This window comes from Dromaius novaehollandiae, chromosome 1 (assembly GCF_036370855.1).
Source record: "Dromaius novaehollandiae isolate bDroNov1 chromosome 1, bDroNov1.hap1, whole genome shotgun sequence".
Classification (NCBI taxonomy): Eukaryota; Metazoa; Chordata; class Aves; order Casuariiformes; family Dromaiidae; genus Dromaius; species Dromaius novaehollandiae.
The window spans coordinates 85,172,300-85,184,441 of NC_088098.1; the positions used below are offsets into that span (position 1 = coordinate 85,172,300).

The 12,142-nt window shown below is 45.5% G+C and overlaps 2 protein-coding genes across 9 annotated transcripts in view; one reads left to right on the forward strand and one right to left on the reverse strand.

Moving 5' to 3' along the window:
• Window positions 1-12,142, forward strand: part of NRIP2 (nuclear receptor interacting protein 2) — a 35,090-nt gene that overhangs the window by 14,540 nt on the left and 8,408 nt on the right. For 2 of the 5 annotated variants that reach the window (XM_064518241.1, XM_064518267.1), the window contains one exon: window positions 1,401-7,788. In XM_064518241.1, the coding sequence (XP_064374311.1) occupies window positions 1,401-1,594 (194 nt within the window). In that variant the 3' untranslated portion in view covers window positions 1,595-7,788. Of the gene's footprint in view, window positions 1-1,400; window positions 7,789-12,142 lie in introns of those variants that run through there. The other 3 variants (XM_026112614.2, XM_026112613.2, XM_026112615.2) reach the window with 3 other exon arrangements.
• The window catches only part of ITFG2 (integrin alpha FG-GAP repeat containing 2), a 29,093-nt gene that overhangs the window by 5,380 nt on the left and 11,571 nt on the right, over window positions 1-12,142 (reverse strand). For 2 of the 4 annotated variants that reach the window (XM_026112611.2, XM_026112610.2), the window contains 3 exons: window positions 11,760-11,877; window positions 10,955-11,128; window positions 9,881-10,801 (listed from right to left, as the gene is read on the reverse strand). In XM_026112611.2, coding sequence (XP_025968396.1) covers window positions 10,653-10,801; window positions 10,955-11,128; window positions 11,760-11,877 — 441 coding nt within the window. In that variant the 3' untranslated portion in view covers window positions 9,881-10,652. Of the gene's footprint in view, window positions 1-9,880; window positions 10,802-10,954; window positions 11,129-11,759; window positions 11,878-12,142 lie in introns of those variants that run through there. The other 2 variants (XM_064518222.1, XM_026112612.2) reach the window with 1 other exon arrangement.

The window sequence follows — 12,142 nt, forward strand, 5'->3', positions numbered from 1 at the left end:
GCCACACAGACTACCACAGACAGAGCAGTGCCTTTACCAGCACTCTCATGAACATGAACTGCACTCACATAAACATCAGTACAGATAGCCCAGTCCTGTTCCTCCTCTCTGGTTAATCAGGATTGAAGTTCACTAGCGAAAACACACACACTCATTCTCTAGATTCACAAGCACACTCACATTCACAGATCCCTTGAAACTCAGCAAGACCTCTAGGTCTGTCTAATATTTATGTTTGGACACTGGGCCCTTTATCCAGCTGCTGGCGCAGACCTTGAGTCTTCTCAGATGTCCTCCTACTTGCCAGCTAGTCCAGTCCACTTCTAGCTTGAAGTTTGCTAGCAAATTATGCATATGTATACACGCAGTGTTAAATTCACTGGGGAAATGTAAACACACCCCGGTCTTTCCAGGTGCTGGCATTTAGACCTCTCACATATACACCCTGGTCTTTCCAGTTGCTGACTCATAAGCTTATGGGCCCTGTGACCCATGACCCCTTCTCCAGTTGCTGATGCCCAGACCTCTCCTACATGCTGGTCTCTCCAGTTGCTAGAGAATGTGACCTACTGCCCCGGTGACCCACGGTTCCTTCTCCAGTTGCTGACACTTAGACCTACAAGTTATATGACCTGCAGGCTCTCCAGTTACTGGCACAAAAACCTCTCTTGCATGCCAGTCCCTCCAGTTGCTGGCACATAGACCTTTCATACTCACACATAAGATAGAGAGTGAGATTACTCAGAAAAAACAGTTAAGAAAAGGATTTAATAAGAAGACAGGATAGACTGCAGTGATCAGGTACAGGACTTAGTCCAGACAAGTGAACCGGTCAGCAGCCTGCTTATATGTGACTGACTCTTACCCCCCCTTTCTGCATTTTCCCATGTTTGTTCCTCCCTGATCCACCTTGATCCATCCCTTTCCCTACTTTGGCCCTTCCCCTAAACAACTTACAATAAGTTTTACATAATCCCACAAGCCCCTTCCAATATCCCATAATGTTTTGTACAGTCCCACAAGCCCCCTCAAATATCTCATAATACTCATTGTGATCATGTTTCCCCCTTCTTATCAGTTACAAAATTCAGGTTGACCCTCTCCAAGGTTGTGCCTGACTAGTTCCTTTAATGGCTCATCAGTCCGTGGGGGAAGAGTTCTGGTCTTTGCTACTGTCACTGTTATCACCACTTGTTAATGTTTGTGTGTCCATGTGTTTAATTCATCACTTTCCCTGTTATTTGTTATTTACTTTATACTGAATAGCCCTTAACCAGATAACTTAATGAATCAGATGCTCTCACATTCCACACACTCTTATAAGAGGGAGACACTTTCTTTAGAGAGGCAGTCAAGGTATGTATAGTCTTGAGCCTGACCAGTCTCTTCTCTTTTCCCAGATGATGAAATGCTGGAGTTTTGCATTGGTCTCCAGACCCTGTTGTCTCTCAAGGTAAGGAGTAAACTTCTTGCTTATTGCAGGGCTCCTCTCAATGAGTCCTCCAAGGTTTGGTTGCTGGAAGCATCAGAAATGCTCATACCTAAGCCTTGTGGAGTGCCACTTGCACTGCTCACTGCACAGCTCCCTGGCTGACTGCAGTATGCTCTGAGTCACTGATCCCTTTCTAGTCCCTCTTAAAAGGGACTAATAAAGGATTCACCCCATAGGACACTATAGCATCTCCATTCTTGGTATTTCTCACCACAATCGTTGGAAATGAGAAGATGAAATCGAAGAGGAAGAGACTGTAAAACTGAGGGCACAATGTGCCACTTGAGTTATATCTATATGGCCTTTTGCAGGTAGACATGAACAAGCTCTGTCCTTGCTTTGAGCCAAATGAAGCTGTATGGCCACATCCAATGTCTTCTCCTTTTGTCAGCTCAGATCAGGTTTAGTGCTGAGATCAGCCTGTCTCCTGGGCAGCACAGAACATGGCCTCAGCAAGCTCGCTTCTGCCTGCCAAATATGTAGTCACATGTTGGGACTCATAAAGCAGGAAAAGTATTGGGCTGAAAGGCTGAGTGGTGTGAGGACACAACCCCAGAGGGAGTAAAACTGGAGGAAGGGAGGAGGATGGCCCTGTGGAGAGTTTGGAGGGGAACCCAATGGGGGGAATCGGAGCCAGGAGGTAGAGCCATGGCAGGGAGGGGGAGCTATGAGGCCTCTCTAAATCCAAAGGGGGGATGTTTGATAATTCTCCAGCTTCTTTCCAGTCACAGACATCATGAGAATGAGGTACTTGCTATCTGAAATGTACAGCGAGTAACTGGCTCTCCCCTTCTTAGTGCTGCATCGACTTGGAGGAAGGAGTCCTGAGATTTAAAGCATTGAGTCAAGAGCTGCCTTTCCTACATGCCTCTGAGGAGCTTGGTCAGTGACTGGCTGCATACCCCACTGCTGGGGGAGTGAGGAAACTTGCCGCCGTATCAGAGAGATGAGGGGGAGATTCACATGCCCCTAACCTTGCTGAGTTCTGGGCTGAGGCATTCATTGGGGAGTGAGAAAAAGGCAAATGGGAGCTGGAAGCTGTTGTTGTTGGGAATGCCTCTTCTTTGAAGAGTTCTCCCCTCTTTCAGTGAACCCTCCTGCTTGTCCCCATGTGCTGAGTGGGCACTTTATTCTTGTTTTTCTATCTGTCCTCGATCCCTCCAATTTCTGTTTCTGCACTAAATTCACCCTACCCTTTTAATAACGTCTTTTTACAATGCACTCCATTCATGAGACAAGGGAGAGTCACTTTGAACAATCTCCAGTCATTCCGTGGACAGGGAGGTGGTGCTTTCTCCAAAAGCTTTCAGAGATTGCTATGAATGCTTCCCTTTACTCTCTGCCTTGATGAGTGGAGTCCATTCCCCTTGCTTTGTGGGAAGAGGTCTGTGGCCAGTCCCCTCACCTGCAGACTGGGAAGCTGGATTTTGTTTCTTCTTGCTGGCTCAGAGAACAGAAGGATTTTCTTGAAAAAACTTGCAACAAGAACAATGTCAGAGTTCTTAACTCTAAGAAACCTTTGTAGAAATGCTGAGCTTAGATGCCCAGAGAACAGTGAATGCTCACAGATGCTACAGCTTTGCCAGTGCAGTCTTGCTACTAGGCTATATTAGTGTGAATGGCAATGCTTAGCATGTCTTGTTATACACAGTAATCAGACTTGCACACCCTATTCTTCTGACCAGGCCTCTCCCCTCTGCACTCCAGCTGCTAGAGCTGCATTCCTATCAATCACCTCTGCTGCATCATCAAACTGAGTTCCTGCCATTCGGTTTAAATGCTGTGATGAATTACAGCACCTAGTGTCTTCTGCTCTGTCAGCTCCTTTCTTTCAACTTGAAATCTAGTGATTGGACACAGATATATCATCAACCTCAAGCCCTGGCATCTCACAGCCTTTGGTATTCCTTTGGTACTTTGGTACTCCTGCATAAAACCAGAGAACTAAACTTTCTTGTAGTATCAGCTCAGGTCAGAGAACTGTGGACTCAGCTGGGTTGAACAAGATGGATATGAAGTCACTTGGTTTTTTATCATTTGCATCCATAGCTGTGTGATAGATATATTGTCTATGTTTACTACCTCTAGGAAGGATGCACCAAGACAGCTTGCTCCATGCCTGGAAATGATCACAACTGATATTTTTCATAATATTTAGCACAAGTTTTTCCATATCACACTTGAAACCTAATGAAGTCATCTCCTCCTCATGACTACTGATTCTCTATCCAATCTCTCCACAATATCCCTTTATCCTCCCATAGAATATCATGACATTCTCATTTTGCCTGTCATCCTGGATTAAACATTGCTGGCTCTCTTCCTGCCTTATCAAACCTCTCATTGTTGCTGTTGTGCTTTTTAAAATACTTGTGGTTGCTTCCCTCCCCCCTCCCCCCCAAGTTCTTTCCTAAACCAGATGCAGGACTCTAGTTTAACACATGGTAAAACCAGTGGAGTTACTCCCTGGCTGATATAGGTGACACACTTACTAATATGAGCTGCTGTGACTGGCATCTGCCTCTCCTAAAAGCAGCCTCAGACTGGTGACTTTTATTGTTAGTCATATCCTCCAGCTTCTGATCTGTTGCTTGGCTTCTGAGCCATTCTTCCACTTGCGCATCTGATTATTTCTCCCTGTGTGAATTGCTTTTCATGCGCCTCTTGAATGACACCAGTAGTTCAGAGTTTTCTCTCATGTGTATCCACACCCATGGGCTTCTTGATGATCTTGTCTCCCAAAGTACCAGTAATCCCTTCTGGATTTGTATCACCTGCATGTCTGACTGCTTTCTCAAGTCTAGGGGTCTTTAATGACAGTTCACAGTTGTACTGGACCCGTACTGCATGCCAGCTGGAATCCACCTGGTACCTAGGTCACTGTGCTGAGAAAATCTTGTTTGTGTTAGATGAGACACTTGCTCCTATGTTCCTATATGTAGTAACTCACTCAGCTTCTGGCTCTTGCTTCCCTCTAAAAATAGCATGGGGAACTATGGCAAAGAACCTACTAAAGCTGACAAATAGCATGTCTATTGCATCTCATTATTCATTAACCTTCCTGTTAGAAACAAAAAATAAAAATCAAGGATCTTCCCCAAATCAGACTGAACCTAACAGAAATCCTTCCATTCATTTAAGGGGTGCTGGATTGGATCCTATAGAAAGTTGGCACAACTGCTACCTGTCACTTACAGCCCTGCAGATGCTTGCACATGGGCTGCTGCTGAATTCACCAGGTGCTGTTCTCACATATCAGTCTTGGCATACATTTTTTTGCTCATCTTCAGAACATACTCCAGTCCTTCTGAAGCCTTTCTGGGATTCACATGCCTCAATTCTTAAATCACTGGAAGTTCAGATTCCTCTGCTAATTAATGTGCTATGGCAGGTGGAAATATCCGGCTTTGCCTATCTCTTCCTCTGCTCTCTGCATAATGAATCCCTCTTGGCATCCTCTTTATCTCCGCCCAAGTGAGCTATTCACTCTCCCACACTAGTAAGTAACAAATTTGCTCTTTCCAAAAGGAGTCTTTTCCTTCTTTAGATAATCCTTTTAACAATGTTTTCATATACATTGGTTGCTAATACTCTCTTATATTCTGCCACTATCTTGCCAGTCTTTCCTCTTTGCTCTTAGCAATTGTATGTATGAATGCAGACTGTACTACTTCTCAGTCACAGAAAGGATGTTCCCAGCAACTGCTAAGTCAGTGTGGGAGAGCTATTATAATCAACGGTGAAATCAGCTCCAGAGCATGAGACATGCTCTTCACCCTCCTCCTGCCCACGTCAGTTGAACATCCAGGTCCCCTCAGTAAAATTATCTTCCTCCCGAACATTGAAGAACCTGTTGGAAAGTTATTCTGAAACTTCCCCATCAAGCTTTGTTGCAGGTGGAATTTACAGAAAAAGCTATGACTAAATGAGACCTGCTGGTCATAACACCATAGCTAACAGCCCACTTCAACTCAGTGTCTAAGTCACAGCCTAATCCTACATTGTCAGTACCTGCTTTCCTCACCACTGAGTAGAACTCCTGGTGGGTTTCCATCTCCCAGAATTCTCTAGCATTAAATGACATGTTGTCACTAATCCTAACACATGTATTCTGAATTCATGCACAAATTGTTTTCTCAAAAGACCAGCCTTCTTGGTGTTGTGTCCTTACATGGGACTCCCAGTTTCCATTGTGAAAGAGAAAAATTTTGGCTTTCAAAGATACAAAAAGGAGTTATAAAACAGGACTGATAATGCCTCAAAGAAGCAAGCTCAATCCCATTCACACGAAACATTATTTTTTAAAATCTACTGAGTTTAGGGAGTCCAACACATCATTTTCTAAGCGGGTTGCAAAGGCTGAAGACCGTTTCAACTGTAGTTTCCTTTGGAAAAGCTGGTTACACAGACACACTTCTGTGCCCCCAACACCAGTCACCCCAATTGTTTTTTGGGGGGAGGGGGAGGGGAAGCAGGGAATTGTCTAAAGGTCCTTTCCACTGGAGACCAAAAAAATGCTAAAGCTTTCATATGGAAGGTGGAAATTTAGTGCAAACTGTCATCCTAAAGCAGGACACAGCTACATCTTCTGTGTGTCCAACACCTTCTTTTTAAGGTGGCCCACCCCTTCAAAATAGGCAATGATATGTTATCATTTTAGGGAGACTGTCTCTGAACCTCTATGTTGGTCAGCTCCTTTCCAGTAGTGTGGACACAGCAGCTCTGAAACAGTGATACAGGGAAGTATCTGTCACAGCAGGCCTTTGAAACAGTCAGACAAGTATGTGTTAGGTGTGAGATACATATGGCTGAACTTGCCCTAAGATGGAGGGATGGACTAAGCGACTTTCCGAGGCCCCTTCCAAGGCCTGTGTGCAAGGGGTGTAAACCCATCCCAAGAACATGCACCATTCTGAAGCCATAATCACATCATTTGCCTTCCCAAGCCTGGGGGACACTTGGCCTTTGCAAGGAATGGGAGCTCCAGCCAGCCGTTATCCCAGAGGCTTGCTCCTTCTCTCACCACTACATGGTGAGTTACAGAACTGAAGACTATTCAGCTGCCTACATAGATTTACAGTCCTTCTTTATAAGAAATTCAATTGGAAAATGCCAGGATATACCTGGAAAGTAATGGAAATTATGGCATCCAGCAAAGTGTTTGTAAGAATTGGAGCAGGGACGGACAACAGGTTTATTGTCTCTCAGGAAAAGAAAATAAATCCCCTCCCTTTATTTTCTTGCTAGTAAATTGAATGCCACAACCAAAGCTGCAAACTGCTTATCCTCAAATGCCTGCACTGTCTGAGAACTCTGTTGGACTCCTCATTTTCTGCACACTGTCCCTCATACACAGAAATGCATCTGACAAGTCCTGCCCCATGGGAGAGCTTCCTACCACCAGCAGATATGCTAACCTGCCACTGAGTGCGATGCAGCAAACACTACTTGTTGCTGCACAGGAAGGAACAACTTCTAATTCCAACTCTTTGAAGTGTGCTGGCTGTGCAGGACAAAGAGGTGTTAGTTACCATGGAACTATAATAAAGTAACCACACCTCTCCTGAGAAGGAGCCGCATCAGCTCTGTCTCTGAGCAGACATACATGCTGTAGAAAATTGTGGCCAGCGGAAGTGCCATCAGTAGCCAGCCTTTAAATCACCACTTTGGTGTTCAGGGCATGAAAAGAAGTGGGGAAGGCACCTTCTGGCCAAGGAACAGTACAGAAGTCCTGATACACTTTGTTAAGACAATTCTCATCTTTTTCTTTTGTGTGCAAGGAGAATGGGAGCGAAATACATCTGCAAGTCCCTTTAAGTACTATAAGCAAAACAAAACTGTTAGGAAAAACCCTCAAACACTACTATTTTCCCGCTCCAATGGTTTCAAGAGCTGTAGAGCTTTGGGGATCAGATGTTCTGTAGTACCAGTATCCTCTCAGCTCTGCTTTCCACAGTGCAGCATGCCGGTGCTTGCATGGTGCACAGCAACATTATTCTCAGGCCAACAGGAGAAGAGGGCTAGGCTGCACAAGTTATACTTGCTCTGTCCAACACTCACATGTTTTTGCCCCATTTTCTTTAGAGATGGCTCATAGAAAAATGTCCTCTCTCTTGCACTAGCTCTTTCCTGTTTCTTCTAAAAAATTAGCAGTCCAACAGTGGATCAATTTGACTTTCCTTCCTTGGAAATCACTTGACCTGTGTGGCAAAGTCTGTTTTGTATAAACAAGTTCCAACCATTTGTATCCCTTTGTGCTTGTGTTGCTAATAAAGGTTTCCATTGGGCATGGACAACCAGCATCGAGTTGTTCTGTTACCAGTGTAGAGGATTCTCTTTTGCTGCTAGGGCTCAGGAAAGATTTACAATGCAGTAGAACTGCAATAGCCTGTAAGCCAAGCTGCCAGATGAGTTCAGTCTGACCTCCCAGGCAAATAAAATGCTTCGGACAATTGCTGCAGGAAGCTCTTAGATCCTAGCATTTCTGTGAAGAATGTCTGCTCTACAAAAACAAACGAGATGCTAAGCAGCACCATGGCAGGCACACATTGTGGTAGGGCTCCCTCCAATCCTATCAAACTTGATGGCACAAACAGCTGAAGAGCTCCTCCTCTAAACAGCAGTACACATGCCAGGTTGTGCAAACCAGGACTGAAAACCCAGACATTGCTATGTTGTATTGCTTATAAGCATCCTGTTTCTGTCTCAAAGTGGAGAAAGAGCAGCAGTCTGTGTTCAGGCTCAAAGAGTGGCATATACCAAGACACAGGTCTGTTGTTCAGGGACATTCTGGAAATGCTTCCGGAAATCTGCTTTGCTGAGCCCTGCTCCACTGTGGTCCCTCTTGGTGTCAGTTTCATTAATTCTGAAGTGCAAGACTAAATCCAGGTAGTAACAGGGCTAGGGAGAAAGTATCTCAGAATACAGTGAAACCGACTGTTTACCCCATGTGGAGGGGCATCTGCTCCTTCCCAACTCAGCTGGGTCCCCAGGGGAGGAGACAAAGATAGTAACTGTTGCTATTTCGCCTGAAATTCTTAGGGAGAGAAGGAAGAGAACTATTACTTGTTCCTGTCATCAGAGCAGCAGCTCTAGGTTTTGGGGATCAGAAACCTAGAATTAGCAGGAAACCAATATACTGAGACCTATCAGATCTCATCTTCATTAGGAAAGCACAGCAAGACTGATTAGAGTCAAAGGGTCACACTAACTAACCTGCCACCAGCTCTATTCTGTATGGTAGATGCCCACTTGGACTAGTGGCTTTACATCTCAGCATCATAGTAACTGGCAGATTTTCTTGAGGTTACAAGCCCCAAGACAATTCCTTGCTTTAGCCCACCAATAGACACTATCAGCTCTCCAAGGCTGACAAAACTCAAGCACTGCTGCTCCCACCTTCCCCTAGCCTGACCACTACTGTCACCAAAGCACCACTATACCTCCACACCTCCCGCCTCAGTGAAGAGTCCAGTTGGACAAAGCACTTAGTATTACAGAGGGGCATTTAAAAATGCTTCTCAGTGAGGTCACTATAATGGAGAAGCTTCCACCATAGTTAAGTCAGAAGATAGAATGGTCTGAGAAGCAGAAAGAGTGCTGTTCCACAGCTCACTGTTACAGAGCAGAGCATATGACCTCACTGCTCTGTGCTTCAACTTCTAGAGCTATCAAATGCAGAGGACAGAAGCTGCCCTCTATAAAGCTCTTGGAAATATGTGGAGGTAAATTGCAAAGAAAAGCTAGGGGTTATTACGTAAAAATCCTGCTCTTCTCCCACTTAGTCTCTACTTCAACAACAGATCTTTCAGCCTAACAGCAAGACACTCCATACAAAGTTCCTTCTCCTTGTTAGGTCTACTCTTGGATGTTTTGCAGAGCATGGCACAGCACACTTCTGAACAGGCTGTAGTATCTTCAAGCGTTATCATTTGCTAAAGGGAGATCACTGAATTAATTATATTAGCCTGAGAGGGCTGGATCCAAGTCAGAGCAATCATAAGGGTAAAAGGATAGCCCTATTCATTATGCATGTTCAGTAGAATACAACATAAATGAGAGAAGAAGCTAATGGATGCAACACAGCAGGTGAGCCTGCTGCTCCTGTCCTAATAAGCTGAGATAGGTAAGCAGCAAGCTGAGATGGGGGAAAAGCAGAACATAAGCAGCATATGGCAAGGTTCCTGCCTGGGCCTTTGTAGATGACCATCCTGGGCAAGCCAGGGCCTCTTCCGTGCTCTGCACGCCAGCAAGTGGAGCATCACTGCCAGCCAACCTCTTTCAGTTGTGCAGGATTCAAAATAGCATAGAACTCTTGACAGCAAGAGGGAAGTGCAGCATTCCCACTGCTTTTTATGGAATGGACAAGCTACCACTGCACCACAGATCCACAGTTACGACAAATTCCTTTTATTGCCCAGTTCACAGTTGCTTTGCTAAGTCACAGCCATCTCTGGGATCACTCTGCCCAAGAGGATGAAGGCAAGCCATGCTTCTTGAGTACAGCTGGGGTTCCTTGGAGCTTGATACTCCTTGACAAGTCACCAGTGCAAGCTGTCGTTCTCACACATGTTCCCAGCTCTTCAGAACAGAGGGCAGCTTGTGAGAAATTCAGCTTGGCAGGAGGGGAGCACCAGAACAAAGGCCAGCAATGCCTGGGTCTACTGAAGAAACCCATCTATATTGGACTAAAGAGGAAAGCCCTCTCCTGCTGCCCAATTCAAGACCTCAACCCGCAACTCCTGTGCTGTGAGCCCATTAGGAACTCAGAAATTATCACTATAGCAACTATAAGAACAACAGGCCAAAAGCAAGACTGAGCTTGGCTATTCTCTCTCATCTGTGTCCTCAGAGCTCCTCTACAGTCACCCAAAAAGGACTTTGGATAGTACAGAATATGGAAATGGGCAATGGAAGGCCAATGAACAGAACCCTGGACTCTTGCTGTCCTGGTAGCTTCCTCAGCTAAGCAAATCAACTTGCCACCGTGCCTCAAGCCAACAGGCAAGCACTTGCCTCCCTGAAACCCTAGCCTGTAGACTCTTAGCTGGCTGGAAGCCTTGACAGAGAGCAGAAAAAAGAGCAGTCTGATCTTCATGCAATGTGAGTGCCTGATTCCAGTCAATGAAGAGTTTGAGCTGGGATGAAAGGTGTCAAAAGGTTATAAGGGGCAATGGATGATAGTGTGGTAGGCAGAAGAATCTATTCCAGCATGGTCTTGACACTGTGAGGGGCTGTTCTGCTGCTGTTTCTCAGGAAAATACAGTGTTTTGTAAATCAGATCTTTGACAGAAGAAACATCACCGCTTTCTAGAAAAAGAAGAGAGAAAGATGATTGGTAGGGATCCTCATCAGGTAGTAGATTAGTCTGGAAGTATCTGGAAGACTAGTTCCCGGCATGCCACCTGCCAACAGCCCTTCATCACTTTTTTCCTGCATAACTCTCTCGCTTTCTGCACTTACCTACACCCAGCTGCTGCAGGAGGTCTCTAAACTCTGGGTCACTCTCCAGGATTTTCAGCAGGTTGGTGGATTCCATTCTCTCCAGCTGCACATCCCAGTAGATGTAGATCTTCTGATTGAAGCTGACATAAACCAGGCATGGGCTGTTGCTTCCTCCTTTGCATGCGTAGAGGCCTGAAGAAAGCAAAAGCATGTAGCTGCTGGACAAAGGACAGAGAAAGCAAATAGGCAGCTTTGCATGATATGGTACCAAAGCTGTCAGCCGAAAGCAGCGAGCAGCCACGGTGAGTGGCAGAGACATGAACCTGGGTGTGTGAAGACCCTCCAAGATAATACAAGAGATGCCTACCAGTCTGCCCATGGGCAAATGTCTCTAGAACTGTGGTATTAATGCATGGAGTTTGCGAATTTGCATGCTGCTTCTCGCAGGTCTGACAGCAAAGCCAAGGGTCAGGCCAGCTATGTAGGGCTCCCTATCTCTACTGGCAACAGCTTAGTAGTTTGCAAATTGAAAAGGAGTGGGGAAGACAAAAGACCACCTGAACACTCCCAAACAGGACAGGAAGAAAACAAAACAAAAAAAAACCCCACACCTATTCTCCATTACAGACACAGCCCAGCATCACTTCCTTTCACCACTCCTTTTCCCAGATGCTACCAGAGGGAAGACTAGCTTGGCATCCTGCAGTATACATGCCCCAGGGAAATTACTCCCCACTGCAGACATTCAAAGGGTCTCAGGTCTCCCAGAGAAGACATGGAGGGAGAAATGCTGTGAGGCTGGCTTTGCAGTCCAGCTGCCCACCTGCACAGAATGCACTGACATTCTCATCTGCTTGAAATCTGGCGACGGTCCGATTGTGGTCGATGATGTATGTCTGGCCATCCCATGCACAGGCAATCACTTCCTCATGCCCATTGCCCTACAAGAACCGTAAGATATCCGATTAGCACAGACATCAGCTCTTCCCAGAGGCAAGCAGGAATCCTTCCTGCTTGGAAAGAGAAACATTTATTCTGGCACACTGCTTTAGTATGTGTTCAGTGCAGAGCCTTGATAAAGCAATCGGTAATCTCAAAGCTGCAGTGGCAGATAATCTCTTCAGGAAAAGCTTCTAGGCTTTCTGTGTAACAGACTGAAAAGTGAGAGCATGAGTAGGCAACACTATAGGACAGTATAAAACATGG